General features: G+C 35.1%; 1 protein-coding gene across 1 annotated transcript; it reads left to right on the top strand.

The window, feature by feature from the left end:
- Positions 1–559: 559 nt before the first annotated feature.
- LOC123594949 (terminal nucleotidyltransferase 5D-like) lies at positions 560–15,320 on the top strand. Its single transcript, XM_045471981.1, has 3 exons — positions 560–649; positions 1,135–1,181; positions 12,505–15,320. Exon 3 carries the CDS (start codon positions 12,524–12,526, stop codon positions 13,694–13,696), a length of 1,173 nt encoding a protein of 390 aa, XP_045327937.1. The 5' UTR covers positions 560–649; positions 1,135–1,181; positions 12,505–12,523; the 3' UTR covers positions 13,697–15,320.
- Positions 15,321–15,552: the final 232 nt, after the last annotated feature.

The raw sequence follows: 15,552 nt of genomic DNA, 5'->3' as shown, positions 1-15,552 counted from the left end.
ATATATTTTCCTATTCAAATTAAGCTCTGATTTAACATGATCTCCTTCATGTACATGATGTATTGTTAGATCTTATTAAAAAATTGTTTCTTCTTCCTCTGACATATACTTTAGTACCAGGAAAAAATTGAGCAAGTGTCTTGTTTGATCTTTGGCCCTTCCAAAGTGTACTTATTCCCTTCTATATTTCACTGCAAAATGACTACACGGACTATCCAAAACATCTCCTTTGGATCATTGGCTTTCACAGATATTTCCTATCTATAATCTATTTGCTTGCCTATCTTCTCAATTTTGATAATTTCATTAAAAAATTCATAAAAATTTGTCTTTACTATTTTTATTAAAGTCAAAGTAACTTAGGAATGCTTTTTTAATATTTAAAATGTCTCATGTAGCTTTGGATTCTTTTGAGATTTCAGACTTAGAATTTCCTTATATAAATTTCTCATTTTAAAATATTTTTATAAGAGCATTAATGATGCAACAGTAATATTCTTGGTCTCCTGGCAACAGTATCCATTGTGTTGTGGCAAGTGAGTTTCAGAGAATGTGGGGAGATCAGTTGATGGGGAACTCTGGAGAAGGAAGTTAATCTTCAGAGTAGTAGTGTTGTTAAATTCAAAAAAGTGTGCTACGAAAAGACACGGTGAGAAATCTCATAAAAAGGGAGTTTAATTACTTTTTCCTTTTAGTTTCAGCTATGAGTAGACATTGAAATTGACATTGTGATTACATTTCATTTGAAAACTTACTTTACTCAACTAAAATATGGACTGAATTTCTTAGAAAATTAGCTTTTTTGTTACTAATTGTGTCTATAATTATAGCTGTGGTAAAAAATAGAACTCAGTTAATGTGATGAAAAAGGCATCAGTAATTATTTTTATATTTTACTCTCTGTGCTTATGTCAATGATGATAGATGAGAGACAAAATATAACTGATATGTTGATGTAGTGTAAAGAATTATGTTTATTCACAACTCCAGGGTAAGGGAATTACAACTTTCTCCAGATTAATCGACTAACACATTTACGTTTCAATAAATAGCCAGATAGTGAATGATTTTGAAAACTTTAACTTCACACATTTCTCAAGTGAAGTATTAAAGTCTGTACCTCAATTTTTTTAGGTATCAAGTGTGTTTACTACATACCAGTGAAAGAATATTGCAACCAGGTAATCAAGCATATTTACATATATATTTTTTCTATAATACTGAACTGCCTTTCCAGATTTACTTTTCCTTTTATAAACCACCCATTAGTTGTCTCTTTTGTATAGTCTTGAGGTACCCTTAAAAGTGAACTTTATTTTATGCTAGTAGAAGAATTTAATGGAAGTAAAGTTTGGAAACAATAATCAGATTAATACTTTTAATGTTACTAATGATAAACTTAGTGGATTTCATTAAGACAATTCTACTTTTAAAAAAAAGAAACAAAACAAATGAGGAAAGAAAAAAAAGGAGAAAGACAGGGGTACAAACCAAGAAACAGACTCTTAACTAGAGAACAAACTGATGATTACCAGAGAGGAGGTGGGTCGGGGGATGTGTGAATTAGGTGATGGAGATTAAGGGGTGTACTTGTTGTGATGAATACTGGATAATATATGGGATTGTTGCATCATTATGTTGTCACAGTATGTTAACTGTACTGGAATTAAAATTAATAATAATAGATTAATACATTTAATATTATTGATTATAATTATATAATTATAATTAGTGGATTTCATTAAGGCAATTCTACTTTAAATTATCAAAGACTGCATTTTGAAATTGTCTCTTTAAAAAATTCCATCCAGGGGCACCTGGGTTGCTCAGTCAGTTAAGCGTCCGACTTTGGCTCAGGTCTTGATCTCATGGCTCATGAGTTCAAGTCCCAAGTTGGGTTCTGTGCTGACATCTCAGAGCCTGAAGCCTGCTTTGGATTCTGTGTCTCCCTCTCTGTCTCTCTACCCCTCCCCTGCTTGTGCTCTGTCTCTCAAAAATAAATAAACATTAAAAACAATTTTTAAAAATGCTATCCAGCTGTTTTCTCTTGTTAGAAGTAGCTATAGATATGGGAGAAACTATAAGGAGCTATATTTCTAGGCAAACCAAGAGCAGAAGGTATTTTTTTAATGTTTGTTTATTTTTGAGAGAGAAAGCATGCATGGTGGAGGGACAGAGACAGAGGGACTGAGGATCTGAAGTAGGCTCTGTGCTGACAACAGCAAGCCCAATGTAGGGCTTGAACGCATGAACAGTGAGATCATGATCTCAGCTGAAGTCAGATGCTTAACCGACTGGGTCACCCATGTGCCTCCAGGGGCAGAAGGTATTCAGTGAGAGAGGGAAGTCTTCATGATGGAGAGACTTAAGGAAAAAAGAGAAAACGAGGGGAAAAAGCCACTTGTTTCAGAAAAACTGCCCTCTGAGCATGAATTTAAGTTTGTGTTTATGTTGCCCATGATTGAAGAGGTATAGGAAGGAGGAGGATATATGGTAGGTGTGTGTTTTGGGGAAAGACATGTCAGACAGTATTTGGGGAGATGATAAGAAATTGGTTTTCTGTGTGGGGAGGGAGAAAAAGTAGTAGTATTCCACTGGACAAAGTTCAGCACTAAAGGAAAAAGGAAAGTAATGGAGAGATCACTGGCGTGGGGCAGGTAGGCTCAACACTATAGGCCACCTTAAATTGTGTGCCTATAGGTTGCCATAGAAGTGGTCTTACACTACAAGGGGGATTAGCCTGGGAGGAAGGGAAGTTTGTAGGGTAGGTGAGTGGAGCTAGAGGGGTCTGTTGGGGGAAATACTGTCCGTACCCACTTGCCCTTGGACATCAACAGCTTAGGGGCCCTGGCAGCTGATACAAGTGCTTGCTTTCTGTACAGTTTCTTTCTTAATCTCTTTCCTTCCTTCTCCCTTTATTCCTTTCCTTTTAATTCCTACATTTCTCATTCTTTCTCTTTGGCCACCCTTTCCCTTCTTCTCTGTGCTTATCAGCAGCCCCCCCTCCCAAGCCTCATTGTAGCATGACATCCCTGCCCCCCTCCAGTTGTCTGGACAGATTTGAAGAGACCAATAGTTGGTGAAGTGAATTCTTATGGCCAAGAAGGTGCTGTGAAGGGAGAAGGGGAAACAGGCTAACAGATTTCTTTTTAATACTGAGGCTTTTTCCTTGAGCATTTTAGTGAGTTCCTACTTTCCTCCTTCTTCAGGTAGTGTTCCTGAGTCATATGGAAGGTATATATGTTGTTGGCTATAATTCTGGAATCTCTTTTAATCTCCAGAGAATCCTTGATCTGTGTGTGTTGACAGGGTTATCTACAAAGAGGCAACAGATCTGGAATGACTTGTAGAATGTTTACCTGGTTACTGGGTTTATTGTGAGAGTCATGGTGAACTGAACAGGGTCAGTGCTAAGGGGATGGAGCTTTGTTCTCACTAGGTAGCTTTAGCTCACAGCTTGCCCAGAAGCCTGTTGTACTTCAGAGCCTTCTCAGTGATCTGTGCACCCTGTCATTCCCTCCAAAGGGAAATAGAGTTCTCTCTGGCCAGCTCCCCTATTTGAGGTTAATGACAGTTTGGAGAGGCAGCAACTCTTTGTATCAGGTACATTAGAAGCAAAAGAAGCATGATTTGGTTGAATCTGCATAGCTATCAGCCTTTATCAGCCACTTATATAAAGAGCAGAGGGAAAAAGGAAGAAAGAAGTATTACTGAGAGCTCTCTCACTTCCCACTGTAAGGGATTGGCGCTAAACCTGAAAGGATTTGGGAGATGATTTCCTTAGAACACTGCATACTTTTAACACTTTGAAGCAACAAATAACATCCACAGCAAGTTAAAAACTATAAACAAACACAAAGTATATTTATGGATTGGGGCAGAATGGGAAGGAAATGATAAGATTTCTCTGGAATTAGAGGCAGAGGTTTAACCTGGGGGAAGGTAGCTCGTTTTTAAGCTTCTGAGCATCATGCTTTTAAATCCAGAGCTATTTCTCATTTGGCTTTTGTATTGTTTTCTCTAGGTGTCTGGCATGTTGATCTTTTTTTATAAATTTTTTTAATGTTTATTTTTGAGAGAAAGAGACAGAGCATGGGTGGGGGTAGAGAGGGGAGAGAGGGAGACACAGAATCCAAAGCAGTCTCCAGGCTTTGAGCTGTCAGCACAGAGCCCAATGTGGGGCACGAACCCATGAACCACGAGATCATGACCTGAGCTGAAGTAGGACCCTTAACCCACTAACCCACCCAGGCACCCCTGGCATGTTGATCTTAATTATTCCAATGCACCTTCTATCTTAGCTTTTTAACTCAAAACCCCTCTTTTAGCATGGTTCTATCCACATGTAAGAATTTCAAGAACAAGTTATTTCCCTAATCATCAATGGCAGGAAACCAGGAATTCATGTAAATTTTCTGTAAAAACAGTATTAGAATGAAAATTAGAGCTAAGCAGTGTTTGAGAAGAGATGGTCATAAAGTGAAGAGGATGACAGACTAGGATGTTAATAACGCTAAAATAGAATCTACCTGCCTGCGTTTTTATGAGTATGAGTAGAAACTAGAAATCTTGAACACTTCTACTATCTTTTGGTACATGAGAAGTTGACATTTTTCTACTTCTCGCTCCATGGCCCAAGCCTATTTTTTTGTTGTTGCTTATTTTTGAGAGAGAGAGAGAGAGAGAGAGAGAGAGAGCGCAAATGGGGAAGGGACACAGAGAGAGAGAGAGAGAGAGAGAGAGAGAGAGAGAATGAATCGCGTGCAGACTCCGAGCTGTGAGCGCAGAGCCCAATGTGGGGCTCGAACTCACGAACTGTGAGATCATGACCAAGAGTCAGACACTCAACCGACTGAGTCACCCAGGTACCCCCAAGCCTAATTTTAAGTCCAGTGACGTCTCTGAGTACTTTGCCACTTCTATTCATTGAAAATAAAGTTATTACACGTGTTTTTAACATAATTAAAACATTTTTTAATTAAGAAAAAAAATTAAATAAACATCTTTTTCTTAAGTTTCATCATTGTCTGAAGTACATTTGTAAGAGGCTATAACTTTGAAAAATGAACCCATTTGTTTTATTAGTAGAATTCTGTACTAATAAAATAGTTTTTGAAGTAATGTAAATTGGAACTGTTATAGCATCAATGTGATGAGATTTACTCTTCAGAACTAAATTTGAAAATGACTAATGCCAAAAGTGAACTGATAGTGAGAAGTCACTTCCAAATCTTTAAATGCTATAGAATTGTAACATCAACAGTGCATTATGGCATAAATAATATAGTGTTTTGTGATACAAGATTTGTTCTAGGACTTAAGCACTGTGGTCAATCATATAAAAATTGCATACACACAATAATAGAGGCTTCATATAAGCATTCTAAATTAGATTATAAACAAATATTAGAATTTTTATCTATATTAAAAACTTTGGAAATACACAGCTTCCCTTTCAAATGTTTACACTTTTTCTTTTAAAACATTCATCCTTTGCTAAATTTTACCTGAAATTAAAATTTAGGTAAAATTAATTCTTTGTAATTAAATCTTTTGAATGTAATGGCCTAACAGAAAAATCCACAAAGATGAACACGCAAATACTTTATTATAATCAATGACTTTTAGTCAAGATATTTATTTTTAACAGATTATAAAATAGCTGCCTATTTAGATTGATAAATATATTGTGATTATGATGTTTATAAAAATAATTTTATGAGTTGTCCACAGAACTTAATGTTAGTATTTATTATTAAGAGTGCAATGGAATATTATCCAGCCATGAAAAGAGTGAAATCTTGCCACTTGCAGTGACATGGATGGAGCTAGAGAGTATAATGCTAACTGAAATAAGTCAGTCATAGAAAGACAATACCATATGATTTCACTCATGTGGAATTAAAAAAAAAACGAACAAAGAAAAATAAAGAGACAAGTCAAGAAACAGACTCTTAATTATTGAGAACAAATTGATGGTTACTAGAGGGGAGGTTGTAGGGGGATGGGTGAAATAGCTGATGGGGATTAGGGAGTGCTCTTGTCATGATGAGCCCTGGGTGATGTATGGAACTGTTGAATCACTATATTATACACCTGAAACTAATATAACACTTCATGTTAACTATACTGGAATTAAAAGAATGTAAAAATGAATAAAAAGAATGAATTTACCTTAAAATATTTTGCATCTACAGTTAGACTCTATACACAGGCTTATTTCTATGTCTCCTTGTAAGCAAAACCTACTCGAAGTTTAGCAGAACAAAGAACTAGTGAATTGAAAGGAATACTGGTTCTTTTAGAGTTTTTTAACTTCCATCTTACTTTATATACATTTTTAAAACTTCACGTATCCCATTTTAAAACCTTCAGCTATCATCACTTGTGGTGAGCATAGCATAAGTACAGAGAAGTTGAATCACTGTTGTACACCTGAAACTTTCTCTTTATCTGTGTATATATGTCTGTGTGTGTGGCTGTGTGTGTGTGTGTGTATTATTTGTAGGACTACTGGCCAAGGATCACTAGATTACTTGTACATACATTTTTCAAAGAACCCCATCGTTGCATTTTTTTCTTCCTGCAGTTTTACTGGTTGATTCATTATTTTGTTCAATGATAAAATGAAAATTCCTATCTTCATTAAAGGATCCACTGAATCATCACATTAATTCAACTGTATTGCATTCTTGAGGTAGTCTTTCCAGCGTAAGTCTTAAGCCTTTTTTCTCTCTCTTTGGAAATACTATTCTAGTATTAATACAAATTGAAAACAGTGGCTAAGTTTTCCTTTTTTTCCTGTAGTCAGAAGGACCATAAGGTGGTGATAGGGAGAACAATTATGTTTTATTATATAAGTATCTATTTGCAATTCTTTGTGAAATCTTGGCAACTTACTCATCTTGCCTTGCACTCCAGTGAATTTAACCAATTGAATAATGGAAACCACGTTCTGTGTTTACTATAGTTGGATACATTTGGGGCACACTAATATTAGTTAAAGTAGATGGAAAAAGTGATAGCTTTAAGGATGAGTAAATTGGGAGAAGTCAGAGAGAACGAGATTCATATACTCTGCAAAATAGTGAACTACTGCTGATTTCCTCATTTGGATATGAATAATTAGGAATTTCAGATTTTGTACTTCTGTTTGAGTTTACATGATGCATTATTGAAGGATTTCTGCCTATAATTTGAGCTGTTAGTCTTTGAAAATATAGCTTTATATTTTATGTTCAATAAACATACTTTCAGTAACTAAGAACTGCACTGTATCCAAGGTAAACTTAAGCATTGTGAATGGTTTTGTTGGCATTTTCCCACCTTTAATATGATATCCATCAGTCATCCAAAGTTTATATTTATCCATGTTCTTTGGTTCAGCAATTCAAATTAAATTTTCCAAGTTTTATAATATTTGTTGTTATTGATATATAAGTATTTGATTTTGCTATATGAAGTTAACTGCTGAGCCATAACCCCCACATGAAGATAAGTCTTGTTATTTTATTGCCATGTGTGAAATCTGTAACTACAAAATTATATGGGTATTGTGCATTATGCTAAAATAGTAGATGTGCCAGGAAAACATAACATTACTCTCAAATCTTGATTATCCATGTTTATAGTGGTGAGCATTGATGGAAGCATATATAGATTCCAGATCAATATAAATCACGTATATTTATTCCATTGTGACATACAGTTCATAATATTTTGTATGCTCATGTATGTCTATATGTATATATGTGTTTTTGTGTATCACAGATTTATTTTCATAATTATGCTTTTCTCTAAAACTATTTTTTAAAATTCTAATTTGCATTTCCTGTATATGTAGCTGTAGAGGTGATTGGTGACATGGTAGCTTGAAATTCCTCAGCTGGTAATAATGTTAATTCAGTACAGAAGTAGGCTTGATTTAAAAAGTATGCTTATGGGGGTGCCTAGGTGCCTCAGTCAGTTAAGCATCCAACTCTCAGTTTTGGCTCAGGTCATGATCTCACGGTTTTGTGGGTTCAGCCCTGCATTGGGGTCTGTGCTGGCGGTGTGGAGCCTGCTTGGGATTCTCTCTCTCTCTGCCCCTCCCCTCCTCATGCTGTCTGTCCCTCTCAAAATAAATAAATAAACTTAAGAAAAAGTATGTTTACATAGTTGTGCATAGAGAAACATGAGAGAAAATAGCTGGTTATCAAAGCTCCAATTTTGATATTTACGTAATATATTGCTCAACCAAAGACAGTTTTCCTGCATTTTAGCAAGTTGGTGTCACTGTTACTTTTGTAACAAGAAATACCAGGCCTAAAATATTCTGTATGTGTATTTTTTTTAAAGCTCTCTAGATAATTCTGAAAACCAGAAATTTGGGTAATTAACATAGGGTATCATTAACATAGGGTAATCAAGCAGCAAGTCTATAGTTGTTCAATGATGATCAATTTCCCTACACTACTTCTCTAGTGTAAGGTAAAGTTAACCTTTGGACAACATCTTTCTTGTCCTTGAAAGATCATAGTATTATTCTGCCTGGGAAACAAAATTCTGACCCTTCCCTTCCTCCTCTTATATCTATGAGCAGATTCAAGATACAAAGTAAGACTTCCTATTTCTTGATTTGAAGGACACCTTTTGATCAAGGACTCCCGCATTCTGACAGTTTAACTTAGTCATGTCTTTGGATGGTTTTATTTGCACATAAATATCCTGGAAACTTCTGTATGGAAAAGAATGCGGTAATTTTTTTTTTATTTTTTTAACGTTTATTTATTGTTGAGAGAAAGAGAGAGACAGAGCATGAGAATGGGAGGGGCAGAAAGAGGGGGAGACACAGAATCCGAAGCAGGCTCCAGGCTCTGAGCTGTCAGCACAGAGCCCGACATGGGGCTGGAACCCAAGAATCGCGAGATTATGACCTGAGCGGAAGTGGACACTCAACTGACTGAGCTACCCAGGTGCTCCTAATGTGGTAATTTTAATAACGGCAGTATATCAGTGTAAGTGATCTTTATTTTCAGATGATTGGTGATTAAAGGTTTAGGTTCACATGGGGATTGTAGGCCTGGTAATAGACCATTGAATTTTAAACTTTTAACTAACATTAACAAAGGAAATTTACCATTAAGGAAAGGAAAATTGCCATTTGCAAAAGAAATTTACATATTAAAAAGGAACTTGGAAACTTTTTCTATATCAAAGTTAAATAATTTACATGTGATATTTCTAAAATATTGGGTAAGTGCTTGATCTTCCTTAGGCCCTTACATGAAGCCAGCCAATGTTATGAATTATCATTTTTCTAGATTGAGAATTTGAGGATAACAAACTTTGTTAGCTTGAAACAATTCAGTGACAATTCAGGAAGAGAAATTAGGAAATAGGCATGCCAGTTTTTACTGCATATTCTATTCTTCATGTAACATTTTATTTTTTCTAATGTTCTAAAGTCAATATACATACTATTTCACTTGATGGATGAATAACCAAACTCCAACAGCCTGGTGTGTAGTCAGTTCAGCGCATTCATCTTTAAGGATTGATTTGGATATTGACATTGCTAATAAAACTTTCTGAGCATTAGTAATCAATGTGGCTTAAAATGAAACAATACATTGCATGGGCCATTTCATCGCATAATAAAAATAAGTACTTTTATTCATATATATGGTGATTTCATATACAGAAACAATATTCATATACATGGAGATTTCATATACAGAAACAATAGATTTAGTCTTATATTCCCACTGACATAGATTTGCCATTCTTTAATTGATCTTTTGCCAGTGCTTGGACTATCAAAGTCAGTCTGAGAAAGCCAAATACCATGTGATTTCACCCATAAGTGGAATTTAAGAAACAAATGAAGAAAGAAATAAAGAGACAAACAGAAACACACAATCTTAAACTCAGAACACAGAGAACAAACTGGTGGTCACCTGAGGAGAGGTGGGTGGAGGGATGGGTGAAATAGAGGAAGGGGATGAAGAGTACACTTACTGTGGGCTCCTGGGTGTCTCAGTTGCTAAGCATCTGACTTCAGCTCAGGTCATGATCTCATGGTTTGTGAGTTCAAGTCCACATTGGGTGAGCTCGAGCCCTGCTTCAGGTGAGCACAAACCCCACTTCAGGTAAAAAACACAAGGCCCACTTCGGGTGAGCCCTGCTTCTCTCTCTGTCTTTCTCTGCCCCTCATGGGATTCTCTGTCTCTGTCCCTCCCTCATTTGTGCCATCTATTTCCGTGTCTCTCAAGAAAAAAAAAAGACTACATTTATCATGATGTGTGATGAGTACTGAGTAATGTACAGAATTGTTGAATCACTATATTGTACATTTGAAACTAATATAACATTGTATGTTATTTATACTGGAAATAAACAAATAAAAAAAGCAAAAAAAGAGAAAAAAGCTGATTCTACAGATGTCAAATAAGATGATAATATTTGCTCTAGTCTACTAGGGAAACATACAACACTAAATTCTAAATATTGATATTCTGTTCTAATACCTCCTTACATGGGAAAAATATGAATACTATCTACACACATTTACATGGGAAAAATATGAATACTATCTATATAAATATGCCTTAAACTTCATATGTTTTTTTAATTTCTAGTATTCATGAAAGAAAGCCTAAACCCAAAGCTACATCCATAACTAGCTTTATTTATTTTCCTAGATATATCTGCTTGACAGCTTACTAGAGTATTCGAAGATCCATTTAATAACTGTAATTGTACCTAATTACATAATAGACTTATATTTAACAATTGCATATATAGTATTTATAACTTTAAATTTCTTAACTCCAAACTGTAAAGTTTCCTGAGCATATCATACTGTATATCTGCAGAAAACAGTTTTTAAAGCTCAGGAATCTTACAGTTTTTTTATATCTTTGCCCCCATTTTGGAGAAAAATATAGTAGTCTCATTTGTTTTTCATTTTATTTATTTATTTTTTTAGTTTTTTTTTCATATTTATTATTTTTTTAATTTTTTTTAACGTTTGTTTATTTTTGAGACAGAGAGAGGCAGAGCATGAACGGGGGAGGGTCAGAGAGAGAGGGAGACACAGAATCGGAAGCAGGCTCCAGGCTCTGGGCCATCATCAGCCCAGAGCCCGATGCGGGGCTCGAACTCACGGACCGTGAGATCGTGACCTGAGCTGAAGTCGGACACTTAACCGACTGAGCCACCCAGGCGCCCCACATATTTATTATTTTTAAGAGAGAGTGCAAGATGGGGAGGGGCAGTGAGAGAGGGAGACACAGAATCCAAAGCAGGCTCCAGGCTCTGAGCTGTCAGCACAGAGCCTGATGCAGGTCTGGAACCCAAGAACCATGAAATCATGACCTGAACCTAAGTCAGAAACTCAACCGACTGAGCCACCCAGGTGCCCCTGTTTTGCATTTTTTCCCTGTTCTTCATTTTAAAATGACATTTATTATTTCCTTCAACATTTCTTTTTTTTATTTCTTTATTTTGAGAGAGAAAGAATGTGCAAGCAGGGGAGTGGCAGAAAGAGAAGGGGAGAGAGAATCCCAAGCAGGCTGTGCACTGTCAGCGTAGAGCCCAAGGTGGGGCTTGAACTCACAAACCTTGAGATCATGACCTAAGCCAAAATCAAGAGTCAGACACTTAACCGACTGAGCCACCCAGGTGCTCCTCCTTCAACATTTCTTAGAGTTACTGGGCACATAGAAGAGATGATAAGTTAGGTACTATCCTTATATCCTCAGGCAATTCAAGGAATTCATAACCTAATGGGCTTCAGTAATCTTTAAAATGAGAGCAGTAATATATATGAAACCATAATTCCTTAAATCTTTTGGATTAAAGATTCTATGCATTGCTTCTAAACATCATGCCTTCAGTCAGCTGGGACTAACACACACAGACATGCTCTTTGATCTCACTTGAAATTAATGACAACTAATGTCAGTGATGTACTATGCTTATTTCATGAAAAAAAAATTATACCAAATACAATCATTATAGTATTTACATGAAGAAAGATTGAGAAAGGCCACCATCTTACATAACAAAATAATTACATTTCTAACAATTCCTTGAGAATGTCTGTTTGCATGCACTAGTGGATCTAACAATTTTGACATAATCATAGTGGCTTTTATTTCACTTAGCTATTAAGAACGACTTATGGTTACCAGAGGGAAGGTGGGTGGGGAAATGGGTAAAATAGGTGATGGGGATTAAGGAGTGCATTTGCTGTGATTGAGTACTGGCTATTGAATGAAAGTGTTGAATCACTATATTGTACACCTGAAACTAATATTACACTGTATGTTAACTAACTGGAATTTAAATAAAAACTTTAAAAAATATATTTAAACACAATTAGGAACAGTGACAATTTACTTCCTAGTATTAGTTTTGTTTATGAGGGTAACAGTCTATTTTTAACTTTTTCGTATGCTTTAAGTATAACACTGATTTTGTGATGCTAACATTTCCTCTCAATATTTGCTTGCTTTCTAGTTGATCTCCTGATCTTACAATGTCTGAAATCAGATTTAGCAATCTCACTTGGGATCAAGTTATAATACTGGATCAAGTGTTAGATGAAGTAATTCCAATTCATGGAAGGGGAAATTTCCCCACATTGGAGGTAAAACCAAAAGATATCATTCATGTTGTGAAAGACCAATTGATAGAGCAAGGAATTATTGTTAAAGATTCCCGATTGAATGGTTCCACAGCAAGTTATATACTTGCAAGCCACAGTGGAATCAGCTATAAGGATCTTGATGTTATTTTTGGTGTTGAATTACAAAGTGATCAGGAATTTCAAGTTGTTAAGGATGCAGTTCTAGGTTGTCTACTGGACTTTTTACCAAAAGGTGTGAAAAAGGAAAAGATCACCCTAAAGACCATGAAAGAGGCTTATGTGCAGAAGATGGTCAAAGTTTGCAATATGCATGATCGTTGGAGTCTCATTTCTCTTTCAAACAACACTGGAAAAAATGTAGAGCTAAAATTTGTGAATTCACTCAGACGGCAATTTGAATTTAGTGTTGATTCCTTTCAAATTGTTTTGGATCCCATGTTAGAATTTTACAGTGACAAAAATGCTAGGCTAACCAAAGAATATTATCCTGTTGTGATAGCTGAAAGCATGTATGGAGACTTCCAAGAAGCAATGACACATTTGCAATACAAGCTTATATCTACTAGAAAACCTGAAGAGATTAGAGGTGGTGGCCTTCTGAAGTACAGCAACTTGCTGGTTCGTGATTTTAAACCAGCTTGTGAAGCAGAAATCAAGACACTGGAACGTTACATGTGTTCTAGATTCTTCATTGATTTTCCTGATGTAGTAGAACAGCAAAAGAAGATTGAATCGTACCTCCGTAACCATTTCATAGGTGAAGAAAATAGCAAATATGACTACCTTATGACCTTGCGTGGAGTTGTGAATGAAAGCACTGTTTGCCTTATGGGTCATGAAAGAAGGCAGACACTCAATATGATCACACTTATGGCTTTAAAAGTACTTGGAGAACAGAATATTTTACCCAATACAGACAATGTAACTTGCTTTTATCAGCCTGCTCCATACTTTGCTGCTGAGGGAAGGTATCCTAATTATTATGTAACATCTGGACCACCACCGATTTTTTTCCAACCATACCAACCACTGCACTTTCATGTGCCAAATGGTATGGTCTAAACACACACACACACACACACACCCCAGAAACTTTGCTTTAATTAAACACCTCTTAAAAGCAAGTTTCCAAAATCCATAAAATTAAAATCTATTTTTTATATTTCTTCAGTTATCAACTATTTTCCATTAATTATAGCTTAAACCATCATAGTAAGTACAATATCGTCTATAAACTGACCACTGTAAATGATTTTCAAGTGTTATTAATTAGCTATAATAACTTTCAAATGTTGTGGACCACTTAAAATGATTTTCAGATCTTACTAAGTCTTAAGTAAGACTCAGATTTGTCCTGAAAAATACATGACAGATGCCTGAATCTTTGATTAAAATATAAGAGACTCATATTTTCAAATTCAAAGGTACAGTAAAGATAAGCGCCAACATTTTTTTATTCAATCAATTCCTGTGTTTCATTCACTTCACCATTTTTTTCTGGTGAATATTACCATCACTGAGTTTTCAATACTTAACAAAAATGCCTAATTTCAAAGACAACAGATTCAGAAGAGATTAAAACTCTGGACTTTATAAGCACTTATTTTGTTTTCCAATTAAATTGGGTTAGATACAAAATCCTACTGTTATTTCAAGGAACACTGAAAAAAATATTTCTTAAAAACACTGGACATTAGCAATTTGTTAACTGTCAAATAGTGTTGTTGATCTGAAGAATAATACCATCCAGCTGTAAAATCAATACTGCGATCAAAATTATATAAGTGTCTTCATTTTTTTCCCCTAAATAAGTTGAAAAGAATGAAAATGACCAACTATGAATGTGAACATTTTTTATCATTATCTGTTAGAGACTCTAAATGGCAGATAGCCAAAAAACAGGCAATGTTTTTTTTAGCTATGGATGGTATTTATCATTTTTAGGACCTATTTGTCTAATAATATATCTGGAGATACTCAGTATCAGTAAGTTAAAATATTTTCATTATTGTTCATTGAAGTGCATTTTTTTCACTTTGCTCTTACTAAAGATCAGTTTCTAACATGCTACTCAAGTGCCTCTTCATGTGAGTTTTTGCATAATACTATAATTTATCCAACAATTGCATACATTCATCAGGTATCTGACTATTTGCCTACTACATCAGGTATGCTGCTAGCAGATCTACCAATAGAATTAAAACAATATTTTTCCCATAATGAAGAAAATAATCCATAACCAATATTAATGGAGATGAGAGAAGATGAACCAACCTGAATGAATATAGAGAAGACCATCAGACAACTTCATTTTAACTTGCTTCTGATTTTTTGTTTTTCCATCTCAGTTTTCATTGACCATCATAAGTTTTTTCATCACAGCATGATCCAAAAGGCATATTCTGAGAATTTGTCACTTACAAACTGTGCTTAATCTGTCTTCTCTGTATTACAGTACTGGACACAAAAAGTACATAAAATATGGCATTTTCAAATAAATATTTCCAAGATGTTTTATACCACCACACCACTGGCCATCAGTATATTTTTAAAGAATTATATTTAAAATGTATTTATGTGTATTTACACATGCACATATTTATCAATCATACAACCCTGAGGCTTTTAAACATTATATGGATTCACCTCTTTGCTTGGGACAAATAAAGAATTTATAAATACCACATTAAAGAGAAAATTTAGTAATCTATTAACATAGTGTATTGGCTGAAAAATTATCTTTCTGTACTAAAGTATAATCTTTAGTTTTCAGTTGGGGGAGTGCTTGCACATAAAACTGAAATAGTATATGCTATGTTTAAGTACCAAAAAACAATTCCAAAAGATATGGGAAAAGTATTTAGAAATAAAAGAACTATAGTAGTTATGAGTCATGGGTAAAGATTCAGTATTTCCAT

Source organism: Leopardus geoffroyi, chromosome X (genome assembly GCF_018350155.1).
Source record: "Leopardus geoffroyi isolate Oge1 chromosome X, O.geoffroyi_Oge1_pat1.0, whole genome shotgun sequence".
Classification (NCBI taxonomy): domain Eukaryota; kingdom Metazoa; phylum Chordata; class Mammalia; order Carnivora; family Felidae; genus Leopardus; species Leopardus geoffroyi.
Note: the sequence above shows the minus strand (reverse complement) of the source record. Positions and strands in the feature narration are given on the sequence as shown.